Below are 19084 nucleotides of genomic sequence, written 5' to 3'. Positions count from 1 at the left end.
TGAGGGCTTTCCCAGTGTGAAGCTAAGAGATTGGAAGATGGGAGAAATTTGTATCCAGTCTCCTGAGTGTGGGCAGAATGGTGATTACAGATTTTTCTCTCCTGCTGGCTGTCACTGCCCTGTGCTACTCGTAATGCCTGACAATGGAGACTCTCTAGCGCTGAGTTCCTCTTATGCTTTAAATCTGTCTGACTCCTCCAGGGAAACAAAGGGCACACCGGTCAGAGGAACACCAACTGGTCTCCCTTCTCTAAAGCCGAAAGAAGGAAATGCCGAAAGGAGAGGGCAGAAGTGAAACAGCGGGAACTCAGAAAATTCCCAGTGACAGAAGATGGCCTCAGGGAAGAGAGGAGGCAGGGGGATGGGCAGCCGGACTCAGCATCTCGGGCTCAGTGTAGGATGGGCCAGGAAGCTCCAGATTCGCATTATCGGCTAGTATCAGAGGCTCATGTGAGCCCTGATCCAGGGACTGTACTTGGCCACATTGGTATAGACACCTGGACGGTTGGGCAGGGCACAGCCCTTGCCCCAGCTCACCACACCCACTAGGACCCAGCGGCCGGACTCCATACAGGTCAGGGGTCCTCCAGAGTCACCCTGCAGGAAAAAGGCGAGCTTAGGTAACAGCCCTCCAGCAGCTTTTCAAGGCCACTCTTCTAGGTCCAGCTCTCTGGGGTGGTAGCTCTAGGTTGGGAGTCTGCAGCCTCCTGGGTCCTGGGTTCTAGGGAGGTAAGAGACCGGGGAACCGATCCCAGAGGGTGTGGGTTAGCAGACACACCTGGCAGGCATCCTTATGGCCCCTGCGGTAGCCAGCACACAGGTTCCCTGGTAGCACTATGCGCTCACCCTGGGGCACATTGGCACCCACGTGGTAGAGGCGGTCACAGGAGCGAGAGTCCAGTAGTGGCACCCTCACTCCTTGCAAGGGTCGCCCCTCCGGGAGTGGCACTGAGAGAAAAGGGAGAGATCTGAGAATCTGGAGACAGCATGGCTTGAAGTGGGCTCAGCGGGCAAAGATGAGCAGGAGGGTTCTTGCAGTCAGAACCCCTTGAGTCGGAGTGGAAGGGAAGTTTGGGTCCCCACACATGGCTGGGGTCCTACAGTGGGACCAGGACTCACAGTCAGAGCTGGAGGAGAATGGGGTGCCCCCCCCCCCAGTCCCCATAGCCTGACTTTGTGTTTTACCTCCTGGATGGAGGCTACCCCAGCCAGTGACCCAGCATGGAACCCCTGGTGGTGGATGGGATCCTGGTGCAGGCAGGCAGACAGGCTGGATTTGGGCACTCAGGGACACCGGGTGATGCAGCTGCAGCAGTGCCAGGTCACCACGGGCCTCATCCTCAGAGTAGTCAGGGGGCAGCAGCACCCGTAGGACAGGAACCCAGAGCTCACGGGATGATGTGACACCCAGACTCAGTACTCCCAGGAGCACGCTGTACTCTGATGGCAGTGTCCCTCTGCAGAATAGACATGGGGGCTGCTGACCATGCGTGGGCCTGGGGCCTGTCAGAAGCCAGCACCGCCCACACCTCCCCAGGCCACACCTCCACTTTCCCCCAGGCTTTGTTTTTTTTTTTTTTTTTTTTTCTGGAGCTGGAATAGTGAGTGAGTGCTGACCTGGAGAAGCAGTGAGCTGCTGTCAGCACCCACTGGGGTGCAATGAGTGACCCCCCACACACATGGGCTCCACGGTGCTGAATGCTTGTCTGCCATGGCCATTCTCCATCCCGAGCATCCCGGCCCCCCACGATTCGGCTGGACATATGGGGCTGCCCACAAGCTGCGACAGGACAAGTGGGCAGTGAGGGTTGGCTGGGCCTTGGGGCCTTGGAAGTAGTTGTAGGAAGGGGGATAGGGCCAAGCTGGGGAAGAGATGCTACCCAGGCTTCCTTACCTGCACACCTCTGCATTCTGGCTCCTGTAGGAGGAAGCAGGCAAGGAAGTAAATTAGGGATCTGGTGCCAGGTAACAGAGCCTGGGTCAGAGATTAGGTAGAAGGTAGAGTATATTTATTACACTGACCTCATGCCAAGCTTCTGTGCCATTGGTAGCCTTTGCCACCCTCCCCAGAGCACGGGGAGGTTGGAGTGGGAATCAGCACAATATACATACAGCACACTCAGATTTGGAGACCCAAGGTCAGTGCCAGAGAGACGCCATGCATTGGAAGAAAGACCAGAATGCCCCTCGGTGCTCTAGAGGCTCCAGGCTCAGGGAGAGGCGAGGCAAGCAGTCTGCAGCCAATGTCTCTGCGGCAACACCCCTGACACTTGCCCCACTCACCCAGCACCAACAGGAGCAGGATCTGGAGGTGGGAAGCACCCCTCATTCTGTCTTCAGGGCTGGCCTGGGTACAGGTAATGTTACTCAAGGCTTGGTTTCTAGTCTAGAGAGGGCAGGGAGCAGAAGGGAACATTCTAGGCCAGCGGCCACATCCAACCCCTCTTAGCACCTCTGTGGCAGTTCTGTCTGCCATTAGTTTCCACTTGGTCCTAGCCCTGTCCCTGCCACCCAGGCTCTACACCTTTAGGTACCTAGGTTCCACTGACCAGCTCTAACCAAGCTTCTGTGGCCTCTGAGATCCAGGCCCCTTAGGTCTCATTAGGAACCCTGGATCCTCACTCTCCAGGCCCCATCTTTCATTTCCTAGCGGCCCTTGGACCCATCTCTCACCCTTGAAGCCTGGTGTCCTCTCTGAAGACTGGGGTCAGGGGAGGGCCTGGGGACTTAAAAGACAGAGGAGGTGGAGGCCCAGATAATTAACAAGACCAAGGCGGAGCCGTGGCAGCACCTGAGCAGCCGCAAACAAAGATGCTTTGAGCAGAACTTAAGAGGTGTAGGAAAAGGACACCAGGCACTGAGAAGCGGGGTGGGGGCTGGGGGAGCTGTGGTTAGGCCAGGAAGCTCCAGAAGATCCTTGGCAGCTCATCTCTAAACCGGATCCTGCTGCCTTGTGAAACCTGCTCGCTGGGGCTTCTGAGCTCTATTGTTCTGCACAGTAATCCCAGCTCAGCCAGGCCAGCTGGCCCCATGTGAAAGCCCAGACCCCAGACCCACATCCTGGATTTCAGGCCTGCAGCTGACTGCCCACCAAACCCAACCTGGCCAGTCCCTTCTGGATCCCAGGTCTGTATGAGCTTGGAGTGGAGAACGACGGGTTCCAAATTGCTGTAGCACCTCACTTGGCCACAAGCAGCAGTATGCACTACACCAGGGAACACTCTGGTTTGGGGGTGGCCAGGGTAGAACAAGGAACACAAGGACTGAAATGAGCTTTGCAGCTATACAACTGTAAGATGAGGAATCTCCTTTCTTTATAAAGTTAACCTGCTTCTGCTATTTTTTTTAATATTTATTTTTATTTTATGTAAGTTGGTGTTTTGCCTGCATGTATGTCTGTGTAAGGGGGTTCAACCCCCTGTAACTGGAGCTACAGACAGTTGTGAGCTTCCATGTGGGTGCTGGGACTTGAATCAGGGTCCTCTGGAAGAGCAGCCAGTTCTCTTAACTGCTGAGCCATCTCTCCAACCCTCTGCTACTTAGTTAGAGTCATGGAAAGCCTATAAAAGAGTGGGTTCATTCATTCCAAGAGTTTCCAGTAGGCAGAACTGTGCTCTGTACAGAGCTGGCATAGAGGTAAGGGGAAAGGGGAGCAAGACAACAAGCTGGAAGCAAGACAGAGCTCTAGAGACGAGGCCCCTGTTGTGGCCCAGATCCAGTGTTTGGATATAGGGAGGAAGCCAGCCTTCAGACTTGGCTTCTGCTGTCCACAGCCATAGGCCACACGTGGGGTTTGAGAATGTGACTGAGATGGCAGGGTGTTTCTATGAGTGCACGAGACCCTGTGTTTTAACCCGGGATGACATGAACCGAGTGCGGTAGCACACGCCAAGAATCCAACACTTCAGAGATGGAGTCAGGAGGATCAGACGTTCAAGGTCATCCTTGGCTATAGCCAGTTTAAGGTCAGCCAGGGCTACGTGAGACTCTGTCTCAAATAAACACAACTCCCTTATTTGTTGGGGGTTGATAACTCAGTGCTTTTCTGAAGTCCCAGATCTGACCCCCAGCACCACACACACACACACACACACACACACACACACACGAGAGAGAGAGAGAGAGAGAGAGAGAGAGAGAGAGAGAGAGAGAGAGACAGACAGAGACAGACAGAGAGACCGACAGAGAGGGAGGTGGGGGGAGAATGGCAGGGCGGGGCGGGAGGAAGGGACAGAGGGCAGTGGTGATGGTATCAATTGATCCCACTGGCTCAGGTCCTCTCTCTAAAGCTGAGCCCTTGGTGGGAGTTTCTCAACTCCCTGCATACCCCGCTTTTCTCATCTATACAACCAACCATTTGGCTATTGTGAAGATTAACTGAGCAAACTAGGCAGAGCCTGTAGCAGTGCCAGGCATGGGGCAAATTCTATAAAACTGCAGGAAGAATAAAAGACAAATGGCCCATTCTCCTCGAACTTCTGGGATCTTCTGTTGGTCCAGGTTTGGCTGCCCTATAAGGTGAGTCAGGCCCTACTGCAGCGTCTGTGGCTGTTAGGAAGACTAAAGCCTGGTGCATTTGGGAGGGACTTCAGAGCACAGGGTCAGCTCTCGGGTCCTGGGCCAAACTTTGAAAGTCAGGTGAGCATAAGACCTCAGAGGGTGGGCACCCATCTGGCACAGGTCCTGGCAGCTGTAGTCTGGAGTGACGGGGCAAGGTTGGAGGGCATGGAGCACGGAGATGAGCCCTTTTTGAGAATTAGGCTCAGTTCAGGGGAAAATTCTGCAGCTGGTTGAACGTTCGCGATCTGAACCTTGGGAGAAGGAAGAGAGCACCCTGAAAGCCCACCCAAAGGAAGCAGACTGTGCTCATCTCCCCAGCAGCCTCAGTCTTTCCATTACAGCCATAGAAAGCAGCACACACGCTCTCCTGTGCAGCCTGGACTTGCATTCCCCAATAAACTACATGCAGTTAAGTCCTGAGCTTCCGATGGGCTACACGGTGCTACACGATGGGGGGGTACACGGTGCTGATGTAATGGGCACACTCGGGGGCAGGTTACAGTGAGGAGTTCTGCTCACCCCAGTCTTCTCAGCCTCCAGACAGTCTGGAGATAGAATCATTTCTGTAAGTTATCTTTCATGCTCCCTTAGAAGGAGAAGGTCTGAGGCAGGACAGAAAGACAAAGGAAGTCCTCTCCCCCAGAGTCTGGCAACATCTCTTGCCTACTGAAGGGCAAGAGCACCACCAATTAACAAAATCTGTGCAAAAGTTGTCTACAGACAGATATCACACTTATTTATTTATTTATTTATTTATTTATTTATTTATTTTTGGAGACCAGGTCTCACTGTGTAACCCTAGCTGTCCTAACTCGCTATGTAAGCCAGACTGGTCTTGAATTCACAGCAATCTGCCTGCTTCTGCCTCTGGAGTGCCAAGATTAAGGGCCTTGAACTACCACATTAGCCAATATTCCTTTTATATAGAGAAATTTAAAATAATGGTAAAATAGCAATGAGCAGTCCTGAATGTCTGTAGCAATGAGCTGACACGAGACTGATGGCAACGGAACTTGGTGTTATGGTTTAAATAAAATGTGTAGGTTCCCTGAGGGTGGGCAGCGGCAGAAACGCTGCAGGTCCCTGAGTGGTGGCAGTGGGCAGCAGGCCATGAGACCACGCCGCAGGTTCCCCAGCGGCAGCAGGCAGCAGGTCGTGGCTGGCAGGCCACGAAGGCAGCCGGGTTCCAGTCAGGGAGCCCCCGAGTGGCCCACAGGCAATGAGGGCCAGTGGGTTTTAGGCACAGAGCTGCATGGTGAGAGAGACTGAGACTGGTGGCATGCCATGTAGAGGAAGTGGGTATTTATTTCATGGGTTATGGAAGGGAAGAGGGGAGGGGGTAAGGAGAGAAGGGGGAAGAGCAGGGGTGGGGGAGATAAGAGGAGCCACGGCAGCAGCTACCTCTACAGCAGTAGCTACCTCTTTGGAGAGACAGAAAAGGAAAGAATTGGGCTGCAGGCAGGAAAGAAGATCTGCCTGTCTTGGAGGTGGACAGGGGAGGTAGTGGGTGGGGCTTGTGTCTTAAAGGGACAGGACATAGCATTACAGCCAGGTCCTCTGGAAGAGCAGTCAGTACTCTAAAAAGACTGCTGGGCTCCATTCTTTTATTTAGTTTTTGAAAGGGAGGCGATTTCTCAGGCACCAAACATGCATATTGTGGTACATAGATAGACATTTTGGCAAACACTCATACATATTAAAAAAATGAGCTGGGTGGCAGCAGCGCACACCTTCAGTCCCAGCACCCAGGAGGCAGAGGCAGGTAAATCTTTGAGTTCGAGGTCAGCCTGGTCTACAGACTGAGTTTCAGAATGGATAGGATCGCACAGAGAAACCGTCTCAAGAAACCAAAACCAACTAACCGAACAAATAAAATAATAATAACAAAAGAGAAGCAAAAGAGAAAGAAATTCCTTAGCAATTTTTTGTAATTTCAGGAGCCACTCAAAATCACATATATGGGGCTGGAGAGATGGCTCAGAGGTTAAGAGCACCGACTGCTCTTCCAGAGGTCCTGAGTTCAATTCCCAGCAACCACATGGTGGCTCACAGCCATCTATAGTGAGACCTGGTGTCCCCTTCTGGCATGTGGGCACACATGGAAGGAATGTTGTACACATAATAAATAAATCTTTAAAAAAAAAAAGAAAGAAACATCACATGTATGGCACTGTGTAGCCACCTACTGTGGCTTCCGTGGAGATTCCGCACCAACTCTTGCCTGTGTCTTCTCTTCTCCCTGAGCACTCTTCTTTTCTTTTCTTATTGGTTTTTTTTTTTTTTTTTTTTTGAGACAGGGTTTCTCTGTAGCTTTGGTGCTGTCCTGGAACTAGCTCTTGTAGACCAGGCTGGCCCTGAACTCATCTGCCTCCCGTGCGCCGCCACCACCACCCGGTTGCTCTCTTTTCCTTAACCCTTGTGATGGGTAGTTTTTGTTTGTTTGTCTTTGATGTTTTCAAGATAAGGTCTCTCTCTCTCTCTCTCTTTCTTTCTCTCTCTCTCTCTCTGTCTCTCTCTGTCTTCACTGTGGGTGTAACTGACTGTTTTAAGTTCCTGCTTTGACATCACTGTAATGACAGACTACGGCCTGGAGCTGTGAGCCAAGTAAGTCCCTTTCCCCTCAGGCTGCTCCCACAGGACAGTGTCACAGCTACAGGCGTGAAGCTCAGACACCCCATGTACAGGTCTATGCTAAACCTTCTTAATATCTACTTCCTACTAGCTGTGCTGGTAGGCTTTTATCAAATTGACATAGTCTAGTAAGAAGGGATATTGAGAAAATGCCTCCATAAGATGTGTCTAGGCATAGTGGTGCCTTTAGTCCCAGCACTCGCGAGGCAGAGGCAGGCGGATCTCTGAGTTGAGGCCAGCCTGGTCTACTGAGTGAGTTCTAGGACAGCTAGAGCCTGTCTTGAAACACAATCTGGAGGTATTGTCTTGATTACTGACTGATGTGGGAGGGTACAGTTCACTATTGGCAGTGCCATCCTTAGGGGGTGGGTGGTCCTGGGTTTTGTAAGAAAGCAGGCTGAGCAAGCCATGAAGAACAAATTCCTCCATGTTTCTGCTTCGGTTCCTGTCTCCATGTTCCTAACCCCATGCTCCTGACTGCCCTCAGTGCTGGAGTGGGACCTAAGAGTTGTAAGGTGAAATCAACCCTTCCTCCCTAATTTGCTTTTGGTTGTGGTAGCTCTTTTTGTTGTTGGGGATTTTTCTTTTCTTTCTTTTTTTTTTTTTGGTTTTTCGAGACAGGGTTTCTCTGCAGCTTTGGAGCCTGTCCTGGAACTAGCTCTGTAGACCAGGCTGGTCTCGAACTCACAGAGATCCGCCTGCCTCTGCCTCCCGAACTGGGATTAAAGGCGTGCGCCACCATCACCTGGCTTGTTGGGGGATTTTCCAAGACAGGGTTTTTCTGTGTAGCCCTGGCTGTCCTGGAACTCATTCTGTAGACCGCTTCAAACTCAGAGAGCAGTCTCTTCTGCCTCCCAAGTGCTGGGATTAAAGGTGTGCTTCACACCGCTCGGTCATGGCCTTCTACCACAACAACAGAAGCTCTGACTAGACGTGGGTCTATCCTGAAACTCTGTGTGCATGTAGTCAGGAATCTCAGCTTCACATGGGCAGAGCTCCGGAGGAACTTTGCAGGCCACTGCAGGTCACTGCAGGCAGCACCGTGGAGCTGGGTCTCCAGTCCACACTATAGTCACTGCAACCAAAGCCTAGACAAGCTATCATGGGGCGTGGGCTGGATTGCTCAAGGCGAACACAGGGTAGTGTCCAGGAAGTCACCGGTTCTCCATAATGTTCTGCACAGGCCAACTCAATATATGCAAGAGTTTATTGACAAAGGAGACAGAAGACACAGGATGTCCCTACCCAATACCGAATGTCCTGGGGTTGGGAGAAGTGAAGCCCTGAAGCTGCAGCTTCATGGGCTCAGGCAGGCCTTAGAAGTCAGGGAGCCTGGAGCAGAGCGAGGGACAGCAGTGGCGGCCCCAGAGCAGACCTGACTGCACCGTTGAGGACCATCATGGTCTGGATCCAGCCGTAGTGCTGACTCACATTGGTGTAGAGGCCAGGCAGATTGGGCCGCCCACAGCCTACTCCCCAGCTCACGATTCCAATCTGATACCAGAGACCATCCATGCTGCAGACCAAGGGTCCTCCCGAGTCACCCTGAGGAGCAGCATGGGTGAGCCTGAGAGTTGGTAGGTGGGGCTTGGGAAGAGGCCATGGGGACAGGAACCCCGTCGGGCAGAGGACTGGGTGAGGATCCTCCTTCTCCCCCTGGCAACAGCAGAGCTTCAGCCTCCTTATCAGAAAAGTAGGGCCATGGCTTTCTACCTCTGAGGGGCTCAGGGATGGAGAAAAATATTGTGAATAGAAAATAAGAGGTATGTTTTTGGGCTAGGTGGTTAGGGGCTGTAGGTGATTTGCGTGGATGAACCCTGAGGACAGGTTGACGGCAGAAGTGGAGAGAGCCCTCAGGTCCTGGGTGAGGCAGGGTGGGCTTCCTCAGAGGGGGAGGGGAGGCAACTCACACTGCAGGTGTCCGCACTGCCATCCTCAGCACCAGCGCAGAACACATCACTGCTGATGAAGGGGTGGAGAGAGGGACTGCTGAACAGCTCACGGCATCTGCTGTCGCTTAGGATGCTGACCTGCACTTCGCGGAGGTGGTAGGGTGGTGGCAGAGGTTCTGGGAGGAGGACAGACAGAGCACCGTGTTAGGGTGTCCTCTACTCTCTGTGGGAGGAGGAGTAGGGAGGGCACACCTTCCATGGTAGTGGTGCCCCTGCTGATCACCCCACTCCATGGGCAATCCATGGACAGAAGGAACCGGTGGGTAGACAGGCAGTTAAGGAGAAGCTTCCCTGAGTCCCTGTCCCTCTATTTCTGCAGCGGAAGAACTAGCTCCTGAGTAATACAGTGGAGAAATTCTTCTGCCCAAGCACAGGTGGGAGGTGCTAAGGATGCTGAGAGAGATTGAGATTATGGGACCCAAGGTGGAAATCCCCAAATTTACAGGCTTGGTGGCACACACCTAGGATCTCAGCACTGAGGTGACAGGATTGTGAGTTTCAGGCCAGCCTAGACTACAAAGCAAAACACTGTCCTAAAAATATTCCCAGGGTTAGGACTGGAATGTTAAGAGCACTTACTGCTCTTGCAGAGGACCCAGAACCTGCATAGAGACTCACAGCTGTCTGTAACTCAGGGGATCTGGTGCCTCTTCTGACCTCTGTAGGTTCCTGTACGCATGTGCACACACATATATACACACTCAGGTACACACACATACACATAAATTAAATGTCTAAGAAACAATCCTAGGGCCCATAGAATGGCTTATGGGTAAAGGCACCCGAGTTCAAGCCTGACAACCTGAGTTCAATCCCCACAGCCCCCCATTACTGTGTTCAGTCTGCAGAGCCTATGTGGGAGCCGGATGTGGAGCTCTGCGTACATAATCTCAGCGTCCCTGTTTCAAGGTGGGAGGCAGAGAATGCATGGGTCAGCCAGGCCCGGGCACACTGTGCTACAGTAGAAACAAGAAAAACAAACCAGGTGGTGGTGTGCACACCTTTAATCCCAGCACTTGGGAGACAGAAGCAGACGGATCTTTGAGTTCGAGGTCAACCTGGTCTACAGAGTGAGTTCCAGAACAGCCAGAGATGCACAGAGAAACCTTGTTTAAAATTAAAATAGAAAAAAAATAAGAAAAATACATAAATACACAGTACTTCAAAACCCTGCTCTCCATTTGTGTATACTGTAAGACTTTAAGACAATCCTGAAGCCATTTTTGACAATTCTGAATCCTCTCAGCCTCTGTGCCATAGTGCTTCCCCTCCTCCCCTGGGAACCAAGGACCTAACAGCTACACTCACACGTACTCAGTTCCTGAACAATTACCCATATACGTATGCTTTGGTTCGGTCCCCTGAGAAACGGGGTCAAAATGACCTCTTACCTCATCTGATCTGGCAACAGCTCTCCAGTCAATTATTGGTAATAGTCCTTTCAAATAAGCCAATCAGAATAGTCAAAGAACAACCCCCCTTGCTTCTGTGGCCCCTTTAAAAGTAGACTGTACCCGCTATTCGGGGTCCCTCGGCTTCCCAAATGCTGGGGGACCCTGTCATGACAGAATTAATAAAATCCACATGCTTTTGCATCGGCTGTGGTGTGTGAGATGGTCTCTGAGGGCGACTCCTTCTCGGTGTTTGGACGCTAGAGTCCAACAATACCACATGTACCCAAAGCTCTCTCACGCACACACTAAAGAAAGATTAAAATATTCCCGAAGTCGGTGAAAGACAAAGGGCAGATTCAAGAAGGGAATAAGCTCTAAGTAGGACAAGCTCAGAGAAACCCTCTCAGAGGCACGTCATAAACAGACTGTCAGCGACAAGGCCCTGGGGGCAGGACCCGAGCTGCTGCCTGTCAGTCTAGCTTACTTGGTGAGTAACCAGGCCAGTGAGAGCCCTTGTGTCAAAGGAGGTAGAACGACAGACACCTGATTGTCTTCTTCTGGCTGTCACGCACAGACATACATGTTTGTTTGTTTGTTTGTTTAACACAAATTGTTAAGAGAGAAGTGAGTTGTCAACCCCAGCTCAAGGGGACTTCAAGAGTTAGTTTGCTGCTCAGAAACCACGGAGGCTCCCCGCCCCAAAACCACCACCACCACCAAAACAAAACAAACAAAAACCAGAATAAATTGGGTGTGTTATAACAGGCTTCTAACCCCAGCATTCAGTAGGTATCAGGTTGGAGGATCAAAAGTTCAAAGCTATTCTCAACTAGTATATAGAAAGTTTAGGATCAACTTGGGCTATTTGAGACCCTACCCCAAAAACAAAACAAGGAAGACAAAGATTAACATGCCACAGACCAAAATTTATGCGAAACAGCAAAAAACAGTTTCAGGAAGAAACTGATAGTTGCCAATGCTTATATTAATGGAAAGGAAACCACAAACCAACAACTTCCCTTCGTATCTAAGGAAATAAGAGAAGAGCAAATTAAATCCAGAGCTGGCTGGCTGGGCAATGGAGGCGCACACCTTTAATCCCAGAACTAGGGAGGCAGAGGCAGGCGGATCTCTGTGAGTTTGAGCCCAACCTGGTCTACATAGTAAGTTCAAGGACAGCCAGCTACACAGACTTTATCTTAAAAATAAATCAAATCAAATAAATAAAAATAAAAAGAACCAAAAAGACTCTTCCAAGGAGGCCACACCCATGCTCTTTAATTAAAAAAAAATTATTTATTTATGGTGGGGGAGCATGGTGGAAGTCAGAGGGCAATTTTCAGGAGCCAGTTCTCTGCTTCCACCATGTGGGACCTGGGGATGAAACTCAGGTGGTTAGGCTGGTAGCAAGCCTCTTGGTCCTCTGAGCCATCTTGTTAGCCACACTAGTGCTTGTGAATGCTTCTTTCTTTCTGAGCATCTCTTTTCTTTTCTTTTCTATTTATTATGTATACAACATTCTGTCTGCACATATGCCTGCAGACCAGAAGATGGCAACAGATCACATTATAGATGGCTGTGAGCCACCATGTGGTTGCTGAGAATTGAACTCGGGATCTCTGGAAGAGCAAACAGTGCTCTTAACCTCTTAGCTCTGAGTATCTCTTCCTTAACAGTTGTGCTAAAATTATATTAAAATATCTTAACAAGCCCCAGCTCTATTTCATAAAAACAGTAGCACAAACAAACCAAAAAGGGCAACAAGGAAATACTAGGGAGAACTGTATGCCGGCGGACCAGAGTCTACCCACCACGACAATGCAGAGAAAGCCCTGCACCTCATACACTGTTAAGCAGACTTAGAGGGACTTAGCAATCAACATCCCCCAGCAAAAGAAGGTGCCAGGGGCTTCACTGGTGAATTCTACCAACATGTGAAGAAAAAGGAGCTGCATGCAATCCTTTCTGAACTCCCCCGCAAAACATGTGAAAGAGAAACTCTTCCTTATTTCCACACTAGGCCATGGAGTGAGACCGGGGGCTGAAGTTGGAAGAAGACTAGAGGATCTGTTTTTAGTTTCTTGAGACAAGTTTCTCTGTGTAACAGTCAGTCCTGGCTGTCCTGGAACTCGCTTTGTAGACCAGGCTGACCTCGAACTCACTGAGATCCGCCTGCCTCTGCCTCCTGCAGTGCTGGGATTAAAGATGCCTGCCACCACTGCCTGGCTCTGCATGAATATCCTAAAGCCAGATGTGGGGGCTCATGCCTTTAATCTTAGCTTTTGGAAGGCAGAGGCAGGCGGATCTCTGTGAGTTTGATGCCAGCTTGGTCTACATGGTGAGTTCCAGAACAGCCAGGGCTTTGTAGAGATAAATAATGAAATAAGAAACGAATATTCTGCAAAGATCTGAGCATGCAGCAACTGAGCCCGTCAGCGCAGGAAAGGACTGCGATCTGTGAGCAGGTGCAAGGGAGCGCTGCCAAGGAAAACCGGCACACACTGACGGAATGAAGGGAAAACAGTCTCCATCTCTGCCAAGAGCATCCGACGCAATTCTACACTCTGTTGCATAACCAAATCAGAATCCAATAGCCAGGCATGGCAGCGTGCGTCCGCAATCCCAGTGCAGTGAAGTGCTGACCTTTGGCCTTTGGTCACATGAACATGCACACTTGTTTACTCATGGAACTGCACACACACACACACACACACACACGAAGATGCACATCCCCCCCCCCCCCCCCCAACTCCAAGAAATACAAAATTCCGTGCTCTTTTTTGGTAAAAGTGCTAAGCAAGCTAGGATCCAAAGGAAACCCAGGTCCACAAAACCACAGCTAAATCACACTCAGTGGTGAAAACCAAAACGCTTTCCCTCCAAGAGTCATAATGAGTGGGGATGCCGCTTTGTGCACAATATCCTGGAAGTTTCAGCCACAGCAATTAGGTAAGAAGGAGAAATTAGGGCTGGTGAGATGGCTCAGTGCAAAGGCAAAACCTGAGGGCCCAAGTCCACTCCCACTTAATGGAAGAAGACCAACTCCTTTTGTAAGTTGCTCTCCCTCTCTCTCTCTCTCTCTCTCTCTCTCTCTCTCTCTCTCTCTCACACACACACACACACACACACACACACACACCCCACAGCACACCATACACACCACAACAGACATATATACACATAACACACGTGCACACACATACAGCACATACAATATAACGCACATGCCCATGGAGTAAACGACATAGTTTTTTGTTTTAGAGAAAGAAATAAAGGCATTCAAGTTGGAGAGAAAAAGGGGTAAATCTTTAAGGTGGGATTGTTACGTGAAAGAAACCAGACTCACAGGACCCCAAACTATTCCCACTGTGGGCAGTATCTGAAAATGATAGTTGCATGCTCAGAGAGCTGGGTCGTGGTTATCAGGGCTGTAGGGAGGGGTTAATGAGGAGTAAAAGCTGGGTGTGAATGAAGATCCCTAGTGGGACGGTATTGTGAACACCCTAAGAGGTGGTTCCGTAATGGTATGTGAACTGAAGAAGAGAGAAGCAGTACCCACAAGTGCCACAGGGGGGCAATATGAAGACACTAATTACAAGAGAGAACTCAAGCAGAAAAGGCCATCTTCTCTGACTATCCAGGGACAGAAAGAGTGTTTGGGCTGCCATGGGCTACAGAATCCAGGGAAATGAGGGGACTGTAAGAAGTGACAGAGGATATGAGCTACATGTAGTCCTGCAGTCAGTCCAGCCTGGTCTCAAACTTGCTATGCAGTTTAGACTATGGAGTCAAGGACAGACTTGAACTCCTGACCTTCCTGCCTTCAGTTCCCAAGTGCTGAGATTATACCAGCTTGCCTACCAAGGCTTTGGATGTCCTGGAATTTTCTCTGTAGACCAGGCTAACAGGCTTTCTTTCTTTCTTTTTTTTTAAATATGTATTTATTTATTATGTATACAATATTCTGTCTGTCTGTATGCCTGCTGGCCAGAAGAGGGCACCAGACCTCATTACAGATGGTTGTGAGCCACCATGTGGTTGCTGGGAATTGAACTCAGGACCTTTGGAAGAGCAGGCAATGCTCTTAACCTCTGAGCCATCTCTCCAGCCCCCAGGCTTTCTTTTTGAAGTGATGAAAATGTTGTAATTAGAATTGGTGCCAGTCTATGGCCTCACCACTCTGAACATGCCTGATCTTAGAAGCTAAAGTGCTGAGGGGTCACCTGGTCAGGACAAGCTTTGTGACCACACTACTGACCCCTGAACTACACTACAGTACTGTGCACGTTCATGTTTTATAGTAAAGTAAATCTCGGGGTAAAAAAGGCTTTCTTCACAAGGGTGAGTACTCATCCCGACTGGCTCTAAGTAAGAGTCCCTCTCTTGCAAATCTGGCCACTGGACCACGCCTGATCTAGGAGAGAAGGAAGCTCCTTACAGGCCAGAACAAGGAGAAAGGCAATGAAGGGAGAATGAGAATGGCGGGCAGGGGCGTGTGGGCAAGCGGGAGGGTGGGCAGGCAGGCAGGAGACTTGCAGAGCTCCAAAGGCCAGAGAAGGACTTTGGATCCTGTTGTGGCTAAAACAGGGACCTAAGTTAGCCCACCCACATGCCCACCCTCTGTCCCAGGCTCACTCTTATTCTCCTGAAGGACTCCCCAGCCAGTCACCCAGCAGTCCGGCTGCTGCTGGAACACGAAGGTGGAGGGCAGCACGCAGATGGGCTGAATGTACTTGCTATAGGTGACCGAGGAGGCCAGCCTCAGCAGGGCCAGGTCGTGGAACCTCATGGTGTCTTCAGAGTTTACAATGATGTCCTTTACCCTGTACCGGCCAGAATAGGCCTTCCTGTTCCAGAAAGAAGGCTTGGAAGTAAGCTGTCCAAGCTGGACTGTCCACTTTTCTGGATCAAGGTACCTAGCAGGGAAGGAGAAAGTGATCAGGACCCTCGGGAGGAATGCTGGCCCCCTGGGCCCCTGGGCACCTGTGTGAGGGGCACCACGGGGCTAGTACTACGTGTTTGCTCATTGCCAATCATTAGCAAATCTTTCTCTTGGGGCTAAGGACACCTTGTAGGAACAGAGCCTAGACCATGACCTGTTCCTGGGGATCAGAGGATCAGGAAGACCACTGCCCCCAGTAGTCTCATCACCTCCCAAGGACCCTGCCTGTACAAGTCGGAGACGACTCGGAAGATGGAGAGGCTGCTGTGGGGCCTGGACAGAGTAGAGCAAACATCTGGAATGGGGCTGGGGATGAGACTCAGGTGACAGTGCTTGCTTAGCAGCGTGAGAATCCCAGGGTTTGAGCTCCAGCATTGTACAGATCAGGCATGGTGGTGCATGCCTGCGATCCCAGCATGCCATGGGGCAGAGCCAAGAGAACCATCCTCAGCTACACATAAAGTTGAAGGCCAACCTGAGCTATCCACTTCAAAAACGAGCCATCCAACCTTGGTGTGGGCCTAACATCGGCCTCCTCTTCCAAGGGGAGGGGGGATGAGGCTTGTGCCTTCTTGATTCGTTTTGTTTGGGGGCGGTGGGCACAAACGAATATACCCGCACCCACATGGGAATGTTTCAGTAAACATCTTTCTCCACAGGGCAATGAGGAAGGTTATTTGATTGTAACTAGTTGCTGCTCAGTTTGGAGCTCAGGATATCAGAAGGCTAGTTCAAGATCGCCGCTCCATCTGGCCCCTGCCACCCCAGACTCACTTTCTAAAGCAGTGTGCAGCACTGAGCACCCATCGGTGGCTGAGAAGGCTCCCTCCACAGTGGTGGGACTTCTTCAAGCGCAGGCTGGCCTGCCACGGCCAGCGCCCTTGCACGGATTCTATCCCGCCCACTATCAGTGGCTTAATGTAACTCCGGCGGCCACAAGGCACTGGAACAGAAAAAGAGACGCCCGTCTGAGCTCTGAGGCAGGCCATAGCGCCCCCAGGGTACACGTGTCTGGGAGGGAGGATCTGGGGGAACCGCACACCCATAACCCCCTTCCTCCCGTATCCTGGGGTAGTGTCGAAGAGATGCCACCGGAACCCTTCCCACGGGGTTTGCAGACATCCAACCCTCCACAGAGCCCATCAGTCACCTGAGAGGAGCTTGTTTGTGATGTTCTTGGGACCTGTGGGGGAGGAATGCAAAAGATGACTCTGTACGCTCGGCCTCTGTAGGTGTTCCGCAAGGGATTTCCTCACCTGACGCCTTCACATTCCCCACTCTTCCCCATCCTCCCCAGTTCTGGTGGGACATCACCTTAGCTCACCAGGTTTCCCCAGCGCCACGCACACCAGCAACACCACCAGCAGCGGAATGGGGCCCTGCACACCCATGGCCGCTCCGCTGCAGTCGGGAGCCACGCCAGGCTCAGTGGCGCCCCCTAGGGGAGAAGCAGCAGATCGGGAGCCTTGCTTGGCTACCTTCTCCTGGCCTGACCCCTGACGGGTCGGGTCGCACAACACTCTTTCATGTGGTCCCTCAGCCAGCGAACCATAACCGTCCTTTTCTTGTCTGAGCCCAGGCGCTGGATGCCTCCCCTTGTGTACTGACAGCTTTCTCGAGGACCAAGGCTCTGGCCCTCAGTCAGCACCCCTAGGAGGCCTCAGGGTACACTGGCTTCTAGTCTAGCGCCGTGTTACCTGTTGTTAGAAGTGATGATTTTTTTTGCGGGATACTCTCAACAAAGGCTGACCCTATTCGAGGATAGACAGGGCTTAGAGCCCTGTACTCGGCCAGTTGCCATGCACTATGCCCTACACAGTGCATGGGGACCGCCAGAAACTCTTACTTTTTGAGTAAGGGCCTGCCTGGCGGGGCCAATGTAGCCATGCTGTTTTACCTTTTAAATGCCCAGCCAGCTGAGCATCCATACCCAAACCCTCTGTCCCCACAGAACTCAGAGGACTTAATACGTTCATAGTCAAGGTTTGTACACTAAAGGTCGCTGGTCACAATCAGAACTAGGCTTCTAGATTTCCTCACTAGTCCAGACTAATGGACCACACTTAATTCTCCCAGTAAAGACGTTTACTACTCACACAAAGTTAATCCAGTATTGCACAACAGCCAAGAACGAAGACCTGCCCACGGAAGAACCACACACGCACCAGAAGGACCTATTGAGGAGTCTGAGGGGAGGGAAGGAGAAGCCGCTCAGGTGGAAAATGCTGGCTTAGCTGCACCACGGTCCTGGGCTTGATCTCTAGCACCATGGGGAGGAGCAAAAAACTGTGATAGCTAATTTCAGGCATTAGCCTGGCACCCAGCCACACAGGTGACGTTCAGACATGCATTCAAGCAAAATACTCATACACATAAAATAAAATAAAATGTAAATTAAAAATATATTTGTTTATTTTGGTCTCTTGAGACAAGGTTTCTCTGTGTAGTCCTGTCTGTCTTGGAACTCTCTCTGTAGACCAGGCTGGCCTCAAACTCACAGAGATCCTCTTCACTCTGCCTCCCGAGTGCTGAGATTAGCGTGTTGTTGTGCCTAGCTTCTAAAAATTATTTTTAATGATTTCTTTGATTTGTGTGTGTGTCTATGTGTGTTAAGTGTGTTGTGTATGATCTGTGTTTGGTGTGTGTGCATTGTGTGGTGTGGTATCTGTATGGTGTGTTGTGTGGTGTGTGTTGAGGCGTGTGTGTATGTGTGTGTGTAGTGTGCGTGGTATGTTTATGTTGCGGTGTGGTATATGATGAATGCTTGTTGTGAGTGTATTAAGTGTGGTGTGTTTGTTGTAGTGTGTGTGTGGTGTGTATGGTGTGTGTGGTGTCTGTGTTTGTGTGTGGGATGTGTGGTATATGATATGTCTTGTGTGGGTTGTGTTCTGTGTGTTGTGTGTGTGTGGTGTGGTGTGTCTTGTGTGTGGTGTGTGTGATGTGTGTGTTGTGTGTGTGCATGCTTTAGAGCTGGAGAAGACCAGAAGAGGGCCTTGTCTCCCCTGGGACTGAGGTCATAGCTGGCTTTGAGCTGTCTGATGTGGCTTCTGGAAACAGTCTCTGATCCTCTGAAAGCGCAGCAAGCACTCACTCCTGACTGCTGAGTCACTTCTCCAGACCTTCAGTTACATTACAGTTATTTATATTATTTATTAGTGTGTGTTGGTGCTTACGTGCCCAGCATGAGTGTTAGCTCAGAGGACAGCTTACAGGAGTTGGCACTCTGCTCCCACTGTGTGGGTTCCAGGGCGAATGCACATTGTCCGCCTTGGTGGAAGACGTCTTTACTCTCCGGCCATCTTCCAGGTCCTCCTCAGTTAGTTTTGTCAGGGCATTTTCTTTTTTTCTTTTTTCTTTTTAGATTTATTTGCTTTTATTTTATGTGCACTTGTGTTTCCTCTGCATGTATGTCTGTGTGAGGGTGTCAGATCTTGGAGTTCCAGACAGGTGTGAGCTGCCATGTGCCGGGTGCTGGGAGTTGAACCCGGGTCCTCTGGAAGAGCAGTCCTAGTGCTCTTAACCCCTGAGCCATCTCTCCAGCCCTCATTTTCTTTTTTAAAACACAGCTGTGGGGGTCTCTGCAAACACCAGGGCCAAGAGAGTAA

General features: G+C 50.8%; 2 protein-coding genes across 2 annotated transcripts; both read right to left on the bottom strand.

The window, feature by feature from the left end:
• Positions 1-438: 438 nt before the first annotated feature.
• LOC121464071 (serine protease 33) lies at positions 439-2329 on the bottom strand. The gene is made up of 6 exons (XM_041676697.1): positions 2284-2329; positions 1895-1918; positions 1618-1780; positions 1186-1457; positions 779-948; positions 439-597 (listed from the first exon to the last, which is right to left on the bottom strand). Exons 1-6 carry the CDS (start codon positions 2327-2329, stop codon positions 439-441), a joined length of 834 nt encoding a protein of 277 aa, XP_041532631.1.
• A 6062-nt stretch (positions 2330-8391) lies between these two features.
• Positions 8392-17710, bottom strand: LOC121463938 (serine protease 41-like). Its single transcript, XM_041676516.1, has 7 exons — positions 17576-17710; positions 16804-16917; positions 16630-16662; positions 16254-16422; positions 15173-15453; positions 9102-9259; positions 8392-8736 (listed from the first exon to the last, which is right to left on the bottom strand). Exons 2-7 carry the CDS (start codon positions 16868-16870, stop codon positions 8515-8517), a joined length of 930 nt encoding a protein of 309 aa, XP_041532450.1. The 5' UTR covers positions 16871-16917; positions 17576-17710; the 3' UTR covers positions 8392-8514.
• Positions 17711-19084: the final 1374 nt, after the last annotated feature.

Source organism: Microtus oregoni, unplaced genomic scaffold, assembly GCF_018167655.1.
Source record: "Microtus oregoni isolate MIOR12 unplaced genomic scaffold, Mior012 000027F_ref0000203, whole genome shotgun sequence".
NCBI classification, from domain to species: Eukaryota; Metazoa; Chordata; class Mammalia; order Rodentia; family Cricetidae; genus Microtus; species Microtus oregoni.
This window is presented reverse-complemented; position numbering and strand designations above follow the sequence as displayed.

What these genes read in the sequence shown, in the direction of transcription:
- LOC121464071 (XM_041676697.1), bottom strand. Translation starts at nt 2,329, where the DNA reads ATGAGGGGTGCTTCCCACCTCCAGATCCTGCTCCTGTTGGTGCTGG. An exon ending in GCAGCTCACTGCTTCTCCAG is followed by an intron (nt 1,458 to 1,617) that starts GTCAGCACTCAC and finishes TCTATTCTGCAG; the next exon opens with AGGGACACTGCCATCAGAGT. An exon ending in GCCATAAGGATGCCTGCCAG is followed by an intron (nt 598 to 778) that starts GTGTGTCTGCTA and finishes TTTTTCCTGCAG; the next exon opens with GGTGACTCTGGAGGACCCCT.
- LOC121463938 (XM_041676516.1), bottom strand. Translation starts at nt 16,870, where the DNA reads ATGGGTGTGCAGGGCCCCATTCCGCTGCTGGTGGTGTTGCTGGTGTGC. An exon ending in CGTGGCGCTGGGGAAACCTG is followed by an intron (nt 16,663 to 16,803) that starts GTGAGCTAAGGT and finishes CCTCCCCCACAG; the next exon opens with GTCCCAAGAACATCACAAAC. An exon ending in CACAAACAAGCTCCTCTCAG is followed by an intron (nt 16,423 to 16,629) that starts GTGACTGATGGG and finishes TTTCTGTTCCAG; the next exon opens with TGCCTTGTGGCCGCCGGAGT.